This window comes from Sprattus sprattus, assembly GCF_963457725.1.
Source record: "Sprattus sprattus genome assembly, chromosome: 12".
Classification (NCBI taxonomy): domain Eukaryota; kingdom Metazoa; phylum Chordata; class Actinopteri; order Clupeiformes; family Clupeidae; genus Sprattus; species Sprattus sprattus.
The window spans coordinates 10,119,973-10,133,352 of record NC_137910.1 but is presented as its reverse complement, the minus strand read 5'-3'; the positions used below and the strand labels follow the sequence as shown (position 1 = coordinate 10,133,352).

General features: G+C 50.9%; 1 protein-coding gene across 2 annotated transcripts in view; it reads right to left on the bottom strand.

The window, feature by feature from the left end:
• Window positions 1–13,380, bottom strand: part of zswim8 (zinc finger, SWIM-type containing 8) — a 37,219-nt gene that overhangs the window by 11,763 nt on the left and 12,076 nt on the right. For both annotated transcript variants that reach the window (XM_080848474.1, XM_080848475.1), the window contains exons 6-16: window positions 11,010–11,117; window positions 10,228–10,309; window positions 9,828–9,948; window positions 9,394–9,595; window positions 8,614–8,789; window positions 5,545–6,991; window positions 4,814–4,945; window positions 4,117–4,296; window positions 2,452–2,635; window positions 1,783–1,881; window positions 1,238–1,362 (exon numbers count right to left, since the gene is read on the bottom strand). In XM_080848474.1, the coding sequence (XP_080704600.1) occupies window positions 1,238–1,362; window positions 1,783–1,881; window positions 2,452–2,635; window positions 4,117–4,296; window positions 4,814–4,945; window positions 5,545–6,991; window positions 8,614–8,789; window positions 9,394–9,595; window positions 9,828–9,948; window positions 10,228–10,309; window positions 11,010–11,117 (2,856 nt within the window). The remainder of the gene's footprint in view (window positions 1–1,237; window positions 1,363–1,782; window positions 1,882–2,451; window positions 2,636–4,116; window positions 4,297–4,813; window positions 4,946–5,544; window positions 6,992–8,613; window positions 8,790–9,393; window positions 9,596–9,827; window positions 9,949–10,227; window positions 10,310–11,009; window positions 11,118–13,380) is intronic.

Here is a 13,380-nt window from a genome sequence, read left to right as displayed (position 1 = left end):
GCGCATGTTGCAAGTTTGTAAAATGCGCTCGTCGGTGGGGACAGGCTTTCGGCAGCAAATACTTTCAGGCAACACAGCAGGGCCTATCCGTTGCACAATTCTTGAAATCCTGACCTGGTCAGCCTGAAGTTTTCGACCCACAGCTGGGCAGTGAAGTGGGCCTTCACCAAATTTAAAGAATCACTAGCTATGAATTCGCTGCTATGTGAGTTTGTAAAACATGTTAAAACCGTCTACGCCTTCTCCTTCTAGCAATTATATTCAAAACAACTCAAATGCTACAGCATTAAAAGTCCCGACGGCAGAGAGGAGGGCGTCCATTCAAGCATGCACAAAACTCTTCCTCCAAATTAGACTAAAGACTCGGGTGAATGGAAACGGTCGCTGATGCGCATTTGTTTTATGCGAATCGTCCGTGAATGCGAATCGTTAATGCGAACGAGCTGAATGGAAACGCACCTAATGACACAAATGGAGATAAAAAGGAAGAGGGAGTCTGAGAGAGGATAAGAGACAGAGAGGAAACACACAGACAGAGAGAGAGAGAGAGAGAGCATAAGAGAGCATGAGAGGGTGAGAGAGTGAGACAGAGTGAGAGAGAGAGAGGAAGAGAGACTGAAAGAGGAAACACACAGACAGAGAGAGAGAGAGAGAGCATGAGAGGGTGAGAGAGTGAGACAGAGTGAGAGAGAGAGAGGAAGAGAGACTGAAAGAGGAAACACACAGACAGAGAGAGAGAGCATAAGAGAGCATGAGAGGGTGAGAGAGTGAGACAGAGTGAGAGAGAGAGAGGAAGAGAGACTGAAAGAGGAAACACACAGACAGAGAGAGAGACAGCATGAGAGGGTGAGAGAGGGATTAATGCCTGAGAGAACACAAACTCACTGGGAGACAGATGGCAGTGGATGAGTGTGTGTGTGTGTGTGTGTGTGTGTGTGTGTGTGTGTGTGTGTGTGTGTGTGTGTGTGTGTGTGTGTGTGTGTGTGTGTGTGTGTGTGTGTGTGTGTCCGACTGAAGGAATGAGTGTGTGTGTGTGGGTGTGTGTGTGTGTGTGTGTGTGTCTGTGTGTGTGTGTGTGTGTGTGTGTGTGTGTGTGTGTGTCCGACTGAAGGAATGAGTGTGTGTGTGTATGTGTGTGTGTGTGTGTGTGTGTGTGTGTGTGTGTGTGTGTGTGTGTGTGTGTGTGTGTGTGTGTGTGTGTGTTTGTGTGACTGCATCACGGCCGGTGCAGGCTGACCTTTTTCAGCTTGCTCTGTTCGTCCTTGTAGGTGATCATGAGAGCCAGAGCCAGGTCTCCCTTCTCCCGCCTCGTGCCCTCACACAGCAGGGGATGCTCCGCCTCACTCACTGTGGTCTTCATGCCTGGCAGGGAGACACTCTTTACTTTGAGGTTTCCATCAATTACAAGTGAAAAGGGAGAGATAGAGAGAGTTAGAGGGAGAGAGAGAGAGAGGGAGGAAGAGAGAGAGAGAGAGAGATGATAGACGATAGATGAAGAGTGAAGTAGAAAACAGAGAAACACAAAACCTGTATGTATGTGTGTGTGTGTGTGTGTGTGTGTGTGTGTGTGTGTGTGTGTGTGAGTGTGTAAGAGCGACAGATTGTGAGAAAGAGGCTTGTATGTCCCAGAGGAGACAAGGCTTTTATGTGGTGTGTTTGTGCGCCTCGGTGTAAAATTAGCAGACGAGAGGGTTCGCTCTCCCGCTCTCCTCATACCTCTTTCCCTCATCCCTCTTTCCCTCATCCCTTTCTCCCTCATCCCTTTCTCCTCACCCCTCTTACCGAGCGCGGCGACGGCAGCCTCAAAGCCCAGCTCCTCGTCTCCAGGCATCTCCGTGTTGCGGTTTCGGCTGGGTGGGCGGGAGCCCGTGGGAGACACCGCTGTTGAGAGACAAAAGCGTCAGAGAAGCAAAAAGGCAGCGAGGATGAAACGTTAAGTGAAGGATCTGAGGCGCACGGCAGCGTTTGCCATGTGGGAAGACTGTGTTTCAGGATCTCTCCAGCCCTAATGACAGCCTGAGAGAGCCGTTTGGAGAGTCCTGTGTTCTGCGATCGCACAGATGAAAGGGTTGTGTAACAGGGGTAAATCTGTTCATTGTTTGTTTTGAGTGTGCATGGATATGTTGTGAGCCTGTTTACGGGAATCAGAGCAGAAATAGGTTTCGCATGTTTTGTATGCTATGTATAGCATGGACGTGTTGGAAGCGTGTGTGTGTGAGTGTGGGAGTGTGAGCATGTTCATTTCTGTTGTGTGTTTTTATCATGGTATATTTTATAAGTGTGTGTCTGTGTGCATAACCCCAATGAAAAAGTCAACCACCAGCTTATTAAACTCATTTCACAGCAACACAATACTACACTGGTTTTCCAAGTGGAGAACGAAAACTGAGAACTGCAAGCACACAATATTTGTTGTTATTGAGTGGGGTATGGCCATTCGGTGTGGGTCACCTGGGGTGCAGAGCACATCAAATATGAAGCTGGCCAGCATGAGGGGCAGGACGGGCCGGTAGTCGCAGAAGTTTCCGTCCCGGAGCTGCTCGCCCCGATCTCGGATCAGACCCATCTCCACCACGCCCAGCGGGATCTTCTTCAGCAGAGCCACCACCTCGGACTCCTGATACGCAAGCTTCACCTGCACCACACAAACACACAGGCACACACACAGACACACACACACACACACACACACAGGCACATCACACACACCAGAAATAAAACAATAATCGTTTCATTAATGATCAGAGCTTAACCAAGACCGTTTCCCCCCAAAATAACTCATTTGCAGCACTATATGCCAAAACATGTACATATTTGTTTTCTTTAACACACTAAAACATGTACATACATATTTGTTTTCTTTAACGCAGTAAAACATTAACATATATATTTGTCTTCTTTAACACACTAAAACCATGACAGAATTCAAAAGAATTCTAGCCTCACATGATATCCATTTGGAAGGCAGATGGGGGCGGGGTGGTAGGAGGCGGTACACACTTGAGTCAACGTGTCTGAATTCTAAAAATGCCCATAATAAGTCATCTTCCCCACTTGGAGCTAGGAGGTAGGAGGCAGTATATACTATCTCCTTCCTCAGATGCTGCTGACAGTGCCTGCCACTAAAGTGTGTGCCAAGACAAAAACTGGCAGGCTCTGCAATATCCTACTATGCAGAGGCTTCTGCACAGCACCAGCTCCCCCACCCCCCACACACACACACACACACCACACACACACCACACACACACACACACACACACACACACACACGTCACTGGATGCCCGTGTTGGTCTGCTCACAGGGCTACCCACATTCCTGCTCGAATGCTAACGCCACTATGGTCAGGCTTTAAATCTTCTCTGCCTGAGCCAAGCGCAGGGAGGGAAATACCACTGACGTGATTTCAGAGCACCAGCGAGAGTGGGGAGCGAAGATCAAGGTCATCCGTATGACTCCCCGGGAAGCATGACACCACTGAAACGGATCAATAGAGTGCAGCTGCCACAGGATGCAAGCCAGATGTTGGACTGATGCTAGAGACAGGCACACTGAAGGTGAGCATCTCAAAGCATGAATGTGGAGCTTTTCTAATCAACACATGAGGGTGTAAGTAGGCTCCCCAAACTGTGTACATGCTCCAGCTCTCCATCCAGCTATCTGAAGCTGTCTATGTCCCACGTCTATGTCTCACGTTTACTGACCGCAGGCCGTTCAACATTTAAACCATGGCACACTTTCACACGTCAGGCGAACAGGTAACGCTAATGTAATGGCGGCGGCTGCCAGGGCCCAGTCACCTCAAGGGGCCTTGGTGGAGGCCGGGGAGAACACACACACACACACACACACACACCTCGAGGGCCTTGGTGGAGGCCGGGGAGAACAAAGACACACACACACACACACACACACACACACACACACCTCGAGGGCCTTGGTGGAGGCCGGTGAGAACACACACACACACACACACACACACACACACACACACACACACACACACACACACACACCTTGAGTGCCTTGGTGGAGGCCGGGGAAATCACACACACACACACACACACACACACACACACACACACACACACAGACACACACACAGACACACACACCTCGAGGGCCTTGGTGGAGGCGGGGGGCCGCTGCAGCTCTAGGGAGAACATGCCCATGTTGAAGGCCAGGTTGTGAAGCTCCAGACGCTCGCTCAGCACCGTCAGCAGGAAGGCAGCCTTGGACAGCGTGTTGGTGGCCACCTGAGTCTGGCGGCTGGTCGACACCTTGCTCTTCTTCCCCTGAGAGAGGGGAGTAGAAACAGATATGAGGGGAGTAGAAACTGATATGAGGGGAGTAGAAACAGATATGAGGCGAATCCATTATTGGTATAAATGAGTACCATGGAACTGATCTAAAAAGTATCTAAACAGAAAAGGTTGCAAAAGTGGAGAAAAGAAGAACCCTGCACATAAACACAGGAGGACAAGGTAACTGGAACGCAACGGTGCGTAGGGGTGAGAGAGCGTGTGTGGTTGTGAGTGTGAGTGAGTCTCTGTGTGTGTGTGTGTGTGTGTGTGAGTAAGTTGGTGAGTAAGTGTGTGTTTATGTGAGTTTGAGTGCGTGAGTGTGCCTGAGTGCGTGCATGCGTGAGTGAGTATCTAGGAGTGTGTGTGTGAATGTGAGTGTGTGTGTATGAGTGTGTGTGTGAATGTGAGTGTGTGTGTGTATGAGTGTGTGTGCATGAGTGCGTTAGAGACAGCAAGGAGGAAAACAAGGGACGAACAGCTGAAAAGATGACATGGTTGTCGTGGTTACCTTTGTTTGTGGTTGCTCCACCTTCAGGTCAGGAGGATTGGCCAGCAAGTCCCTGGCCAGCTCCACAGCCAATCGGCACGCATCATTGCTGTAGCCATGGGCGTAGAGGGCCTCTGCACACGCAAACAGCACCTACAACGGGCAGCACATGTTCACATCTTAGCCATCACCCACCAATGGACTGATACAACTCCACATGACTAATACCACCATGACTCATGTGGTCAGAAAATAACAGTTATTTTCTGCCTGCTTGGCATAAAGACCAGAATCAATATTCATGACAACACTTTGATGGACTGGATACAACTCCACATGGCCAAAACCACTATGACTCAGAATATGGTCAGAGAATAAGGAGGTTATTTTCTGCCTGCTTGGCATAAAGACCTGAAAACATCAGCAATATTCATGAAACCACTTTGATGCCTTCTGTCACTTCAAGTGTAGTTTAATGTCCACACTAAGTGGATACAAGTCAGTTTGCATTCAAGTCAGGATGATATAAAAAGAGATTTGGTAATTGGCCCTCTTATCTTCCAAGACCTTTTATCTTCCAAGACCATCAAATAGCTGTCTCCCTCACCCAGGCTAAGGATCATGTGACGTCTTAAAGTCTCAGTGTGATCTAAGAGAATCTCTGCTGTCACCTCCATGCTAAGGAACATTTCTGCTTCTGGCATGACGTGACGTGACGTCTCAGTGTGATCTAAGAGAATCTCTGCGCTCACCTCCATGCGGCCCTCTTGCTCCAGTGGTTTGATGCCGGCAAATATGTCCGGCTCCTCCTCGTGGTTGTTGTCGGGGACGCCTCTGTCACCGCCCTCCTCTGAGGCGGCACTCAGGTAGTAGGCCTGATAGTCGTCCTCCCCAACTGGGTCTCCACCAGCAGCAGCTGCTCCTGCTGCTCCTCCTCCTGCTCCTGCTGCTGCTGCTCCTCCTCCTGCTCCTCCTGCTCCTGCTGCTCCTCCTGCTCCTGCTGCTTCAGGAGCCGCAGCTGAGGGACCAGTCGAGGCCCCAGCTGCCTCTCCTTCTTTGCGGGCCCCTCGTGGCGGCTTGCCCATGACCGGGGCAGGAAGACTAGGGTCCGCGGCGACAGAGGCGGAGGGTGGGGCGTCCTCCACCAGGTCCTCCTCGGCTCCGTTCTCCTCCACCTCAACTTCTTTACCGGCAGTCGGCACGGCCCCGGCGGCGGTGGTGACGGCAGCTCCAGGCAGAGCAACCGCCTTAGGGAAGGCGGGCACCTCGGCCGGTGCAGGCACAGTAGCATGGGAAACACGCTTGCCCTCGAAGACCCGCTCCTTGGCCGAGCCGGCGCTGCCACCGCCGCCGTACTTGCGTGGCTCTCGGAGCAGCGGGCTGGGCGCGGGCAGCATCTCGGGGGGCGGCGGCAGGAAGTCGAAGCTGTTGGTGTTGCTGGCTTCGGCGCCCAGCGCCAGGCTGGAGCCGTCGTCCAGACTCAGCTCGGCCATGTCGGGCTCCAGGGAGCTGTCCTCGCTGCTGGTGCGCCGCTTGGCGCTGGGGTGCTTGCCGCCGCTCCCCCCACCGGCGCCACCACCCCCTCCTCCTCCTCCTCCTGACCCCCCGCCGCAGGACGCCTTGCCTCCCTGTGCCAGCTTGGCTTTGCCCCCCGAAGAGGAAGAGGAGGAGCCTCCCGTCTTGTACATGCCCTTCCCCTCGCCCTCCAGCGCGAGAGCCACGCCTCCTCCCAGACGCATCAGCACCCCGGGCCCTCCCCCTGCCGACAGACCCTTCCTCTTGCTCACGATGGTCTCCTTGGGGCGCACAGCCACTTCCTGTTGGGGCTGGTGGCTGTTGCTGCTGCCGCTGCGAGGTTTGTGTTCAGATGATCCTCCGTCACACACCCCCGCCCTTCCTCCTCCTCCTCCTCCTCCTCCTCCTCCTCCAGGCTCCAGCTGATCCCCGCTCAGGCCGGCTTTGGCCCCGCGCTGCAGCTGCACCGCCCGAGCCCAACAGAAGGAGGCGCTCTTCTTGTCAGTGCTGGAGTAGGTGATGCCGGGCAGCGGGTAGGCCACCTCCCAGTTGAAGTAGCAGGACTCGACGGCCGGCTTGAATCCCTGGAAGAGCTTGTCCAGGGACTTGCGGTGCTGGCCTCGCTTGACGATCTCAATCACCTTCAGGTGCCACTGCTTGAGCTGGGCAGCCAGTTCCAGACGCCTGCAGAGAGAGAGAGAGAGAGAGAGAGGACAGGAAGGCCTGGGTCAGACAGACACGACACTCACATGGCCACAGCATATGACATGGCTTTACTATCGGAGTGAAGACAAACTGCAGGCGTTTGTAATACAAGAACAACCGACTTGAAACAACATACAGTAAGTGAACAATCTTGAGCAATCAAAAGTAATCTTCTCTGCAGATTTTATCACCCACAGCGAGAAATCAAAAACAAATGTAGTGTTCCATTTCCTGAGCCTAGTTTATATTCTATATCTCTCACACAGCGACACACACACACACACACACACACACACACACACATACAAACAAACACACACACACAGACACGCAAACAAACACAAAAGAGAGAGTGTCCATGCAAGCAGCCCGTGCGGACGGATACCACAGAAAGAAAGTTCTGTGCAGATGCCAAACTGTCATTATGTTTTAGTGCAACTCCGATCTCCACAAAGACCTCATTTACCCCACTGTCAAATGAAAGCACTTAGCAGAGGGAGAGCCAATGCAAGCAGAGAGAGAGAAAGCAGGGGAGAGAAACAGACTGAGGGAGAGAAAGGAGGAGACAAAGAGAGAGTAGAGAGGGGGATAGAGAGTCAGTGAGAGCAAGAGAGAAGAGAGAAGAGAAAGGGAGAGAGAGAGAAAGAGAGAGGAAGAAAGAGAGAGAGGCAGAGAGAAATGGAGAGAGGGAGAGAGAGAGAGAGGTCAGTAGGCAACACAGAATCAGTACTTCAGATTCCACTTGTGACATGTAGTCAACACTCTGTTTTACTACAGCGCTTTTCAGGCACAAGCCCACATCATGTTAGCGAACTGGGCAGACTGATATGAGAGAAGAGCCCAGATCATGTTAGCTAACTGGGCAGACTGATATGAGAGAAGAGCCCAGATCATGTTAGCTAACTGGGCAGACTGATATGAGAGAAGAGCCCAGATCATGTTAGCTAACTGGGCAGACTGATATGAGAGAAGAGCCCAGATCATGTTAGCTAACTGGGCAGACTGATATGAGAGAAGAGCCCAGATCATGTTAGCTAACTGGGCAGACTGATATGAGAGAAGAGCCCAGATCATGCCCAGAGAAGAGCATCAGGCCCCACAGATACATGACACCAGTGAGGACAAGAGTCAGACTGTGATTCTATCTGTACCACACGGCACTGAGCATCCCATCTCAAACACCAGCGTGGGGGTCAGAGGTCAGTAGCAGGGAGAGAGCAGCAGGACTAGAGGCCATAGCAGAGGTCAGATACCACAAGAGAAAAATAACAACAAAAATGGCCAGCAGAGGAGAATAAACCATAAAACCACCAGCAACCACTAATAGCTTTCTTATTAATGGCATTTCCAAGACTTAAACATTACTCCGAAAAAAAGTATTAAATACAAATCAATTAATAATAAATACAACCCGTCTGCATAGCTTTGCGTTGGTTAAATAGCAATGACAGGGCAGTGACTAACTATCAAACCAACCCGGTGAGTATCTACATGACTGATGCAACCACTGTGTTTGAACATTTACACAGAAAGCAGCAGTCACATCACCTTCACCACCCAGGTGCTCTCCAGGCGTGCGTGAGTGCCAGGCGGGGGCTCACCTCTGGGGGCTCATGGTGGGGTCCAGCACGGCCAGCCTCCACAGCACCACCATCTCATCACACATGCTGGCACAGGCGTGCGCCGCCACCTCCGTCTGCCCGTTACTGCGGCCGGTGTGCCCACTGGCGCTGCTGTGGGAGGCTGAGGTACGCACGCTGTACCACCAGCCGATGATCTGAGAGGAGGAGGGGGAGAGAGACAGAGGGAGGGAAAGAGAGGGAGAGAGGAAGAGGAGGATGAGGAGAGAGGGGGGGTGAGAGTAGGAGGGACAGAGAGACAGAGGGAGAGAAAGGCAGGAACCAATGAAAGCTGGGTCAAAACATTCTTTTCAATCACAACCTGTCCTACTCCTTACAAAAGATGATGGGATTTCCCACAGGAGTCAAGTTCCCATTCAGTCAAGGTATTTTTTCATCTATTCTTAATTCTGAACTGGAGAGAGAGAGAAAGAGAGAGAGGGAGAGAGACACAAAAGAATGTTTGTGTTTTCATACAAGACACTGCATGTTTATCTGTGTGTATCTGGGTAAAAGATATGGGGCCAAATGTATCAACCTTTTGTGGACGCACAATCACACGATTTGTGTATAGAGGTTTTTCGTCAGAGTTATCTAACACAACGTATACAAAATGTACGCCCATTCTCTTCATACATGCGTGTGAGACTGCGTGTGAGACTGCGTGTGAGACTGCGTGTGAGACTGCGTGTGAGACTGTGCGTGTGTGACTGGGTGTGTGTGTGTGTGTGAGCGCGTGTGTGAGTGTGTGTGCCATCACACCTGTTCATAAGTGAGACACTGCTCTGTGAGTATCTCCAGGAGCGGCGCAGCGTTGCTGTCTCTCCTCTTGAACATCTCCCTGACGATGGACAGAAGGTTCCAGATGCCCTCGGGCTCCCGGCCCCTCAGGGGCCTCAGCAGACAGGCCCACTCTGCTGCCGCCGGGGGCTCCGTGGAGGACAGGTACATGGAGTTCACATCACTGCACAAGGGTTACACACACACACACACACACACACACACACACACACACACACACACACAAGAGGGAGAGGGAGAGGGTGAGACAGACATTACACAATAGCACTGAGCAAACTTTCAAGTTCTAGCTATTTCAAGATATCTTAAATGGCGTTTTTAAATGTAGTTTATAATTTAAATGCAGTGACCTTCCCTTAACAGCTTCTAGAAAGCACATATTGTTTCGCATGTACCTGAATACTACAGGTGAGGGACCGCAGAACTTGTGCAGCGTCTTTTTGATGTTGTCGCTGAGTGTGGACTCGTCCAGGTACCAGGTGCTCTGGTCTGAGGCCGAGGGTCCGGCCGTGGGATCTGCAGACCAGGACACAAAGGGTTAACCAAGAGGACACTGGAAGAGTTGAACTGAGCCATCCCATACATCCCTCTGTGTTGTTACAGGTTGATGTTGTGTTGTTGTGTTGTTGCTCTCCCATACAGGTAGTGTAAACACATGTCTGCATCCTGACCCTTTGCAACGGCATCATAAAAGCCAAAGCCAAAATTGATACAATCATTAGGACTCAATTAAGACATGAGGGGTTGTTCTGGAAGTTCCTCTGTGGAGAATAAAGGGGGCGGTTGAGAGCCTACCTGGGGCTCCACACACTGTGTTGATGGCGGTGGACTGTGAAGACAAAAGTTCATCCAGAAGCCTCTGTGCTGTGGGCAATATCTAGAGAGGGGGTGTAATCACAAGACACCACATTATTGCAAAGAATATGACTCAACAAGATCTTCTGGTTCCTATTTAAGGTGGGACATTGACAAGGGGATAGTCTCAAAATGTCTTTTCAGGATAAGCTGCCAAGGACTAACTAAGTCAAGCATGAGACCGCAAGAACCACTTTAAGACAGAAAAAAAAACCTGTTACACCGATAATATTACATGATCCAGGCCAAAAAAAAAAGGTCAACACACAGACAGACAATGCAGTCACTGTGTCCCCTTCTGACAAGACCATATGGCTGTAGCTGAAAGGCTGAAGTTAAGTCAACCAAAGGTTAGAGCAGAGAGTTGAAACCAATGCAATCCCTGACCCTCAGAGCTCAGGAGAATAAAGATTTCCCCCAAGCTGGATTCAGCACAGTTCAGTTATTTTATTGGAGATTTGGGCAACAGAGGAACCTTGTTTTGAGTAACCTCGATTCAAGCCACATTTCTCTCGAAAGAAACCTTATCTATCATGCACTCTCTCTCTCTCTCTCGCTCTCTCTCTTTCTCTCACTCTCTCTCACTCTCTCTCATTCTCTTTCACACGCACGCACATGCACACTCGTGTACACACACACGCTCGACAAGAGGTTTGGTTTGGCGTCAAGAGGTGGTTTTCTCCACCCCTACAGGAGCACACGGGTGTGTCCTGGGACCTTACCTGTTGTGGAAGCTCACTGATGAGGTACTGGGCAAACTTCTGCAGCTGGTCCCTCTGCAGCCTGGACAGCGACTCTGACACCGGCGCGCGCAGACACACAGCAGAGGCCTGGCCATGGAGAAGACAGCACACATCAATCTGGGTTTATCGAGCACAATTCATCAGGCCACCCACACCACCACCACCTGGATTCACACTGATCTCTGATCAGCGTCCTCCTCCAGCTCCTGTAGTTCAGGCTGGTTCATCATCACTCTCGCGCAGGGCAAGGCCGGCTAACATCACCTCGGCAACATGGCAAGTCAGGGAGACGCTGCGAAAGGCCGAGCGATCCCATCGATCAGCACACAGCCCGATCGCAGATTAATCGTAAGCGAACGCCTGTCGGCCAACGCGTGAGCCAGCGCATCAGAGGCGGTGGCGAGGCCCTGACCCATGCACCGCAGACACATCTCCGAGGCTCTCAGCCTCCTTCAGGAGCCGTGTGAGTGGCCTATGCATAATACATGACCCAAAGCCAGCCGAGGAGGCCGATGATGAGGGCTAATTCTCATATTGCTTCTCCAGGCGGCTGTGAATGAGGAATATGGAACATCCCTTGGGCCCCTATGTTGGAGTATCTATGGTGAAACAAGGATGAAGGTGTTTGGTAGGGGGGGCGTGTTTGAGTATCTATAGTGAAACAAGGATGAAGGTGTTTGGTAGGGGAGGCGTGTTTGAGTATCTATAGGGAGACAACGATGAAGTATGCATCAGCTGGATTAGTATGCATCAGATAGATGAGTATGCATCAGATAGATGAGTATGCATCAGCTGGATTAGTATGCACCAGCCGTGTGCTCACCCAACCCTTCCCTCCGCCCCCACTCCACGCCCCACACCCCTACACTGTAGGTGAGGGATGACAAATTGGCGAGCCTGTCTCTGGTGTTTGATCTATGCGTCTCGCATTGAGCAGTAACTCTACAGAACGACTGTCTTGTTTTTTTCGGCCCGGCTCCCCGAAGCAGCCGAGACTGTGAGTGAGAGCGGTGCTGCAGAGATTGATTCCCAGCCCTCGTTCTCGACCTCCCTCTCCCATCTGTTTGAAGGACAAACCACATTAGAGGGGGTTTATTTTCGCGCTTCCAAAGAGGGCCGTGTCGGAACGTGGCCCGGGGATTAATGAGAGGCGCGTATCCGTGGCGACAGGTCTCACAGAAAGAGAAAGAGGTGACCCGGCGTCTGGCTGCAGGGAGCCGGGAGCCGTTAATTACCTCGAATTTATTTGGTTTAGCCTCAGCATCTGGACTATAGTGACTAACGAAGCTGTCTTATCGGGCGAGGTGAGATCAGGAGGAATCTATGGAAGCCTGCAAGGGACCTACATTCTTAAGAAAATAAAAGCCTCTAAGCAAAAGCATATGAAGCAGTCTGGGGTCTCTTTAAATGAGTGAGGGCAACAGCAAGTTTGGGTAGTTTGTCATTCTCGATCGGTAACAGCTCCAAACCTTAGATATGCAGAAGCGCAAATACAGTGTCCTAGAAAAAGCTGAGATTCAATTCAAACAAAGACAGTCAATGTGAAGAAGCGTTTAAGGGAAATGACGCTGGAATGTTACCAACCTCTTCAAACCACATGTTATCAACTATATAAAAATAAACAAAAAAATCTACTTAAACTCTTAATTTAAATCAATCAATCTTCAATGCTTATGCAAAATGAGAGGAAATGAGTCAATGAAGTTACGATGTCATCACACAGTTGTTTATTTAAAACGTGTAAAAAGGAATTCAATAAGAATTCCCCAAGCTGCTGATTTCATAAGCGCACACCCTACACACGCGCACACACACACACACACACACACACACAAACACAACATGAAACACACATGCAATCCCGCCACCCACAGCCTCATTGGATGCCTGTGCAGTATCTGGCACACCGAGGGCCTCCTACGGAGAGCTATCAGAACGCAACAGATCCACTCCTCCGCCCTCTCCGCCCTGGGGGGGCCTGGTGTGGGGGGACATGGTTCCAAGACATAATCTCACAGACTCTCCACTCTGCCTTGCCTACACACACCCAGACACACACCCAGAAAACCGCTGATACAAACACATACACACTCACACACACAAATACTCACACACACACAAACACACTCACATACACAGGGACATATACATGCACATAGACAGGGGGGACAACAGTAATTGACATAGGCATAGGCGCGCACACACACACACACACACACACACAGACAAACATACGGTACACACACGCACACACACACACACAAACACACTCCTCAGTGCAGACTGAATTTAGGAGCAAAATGGTGGAGGTGGTAAAGTGGAGGGGGGGGGGGGGGGGGGGTGTCACTCA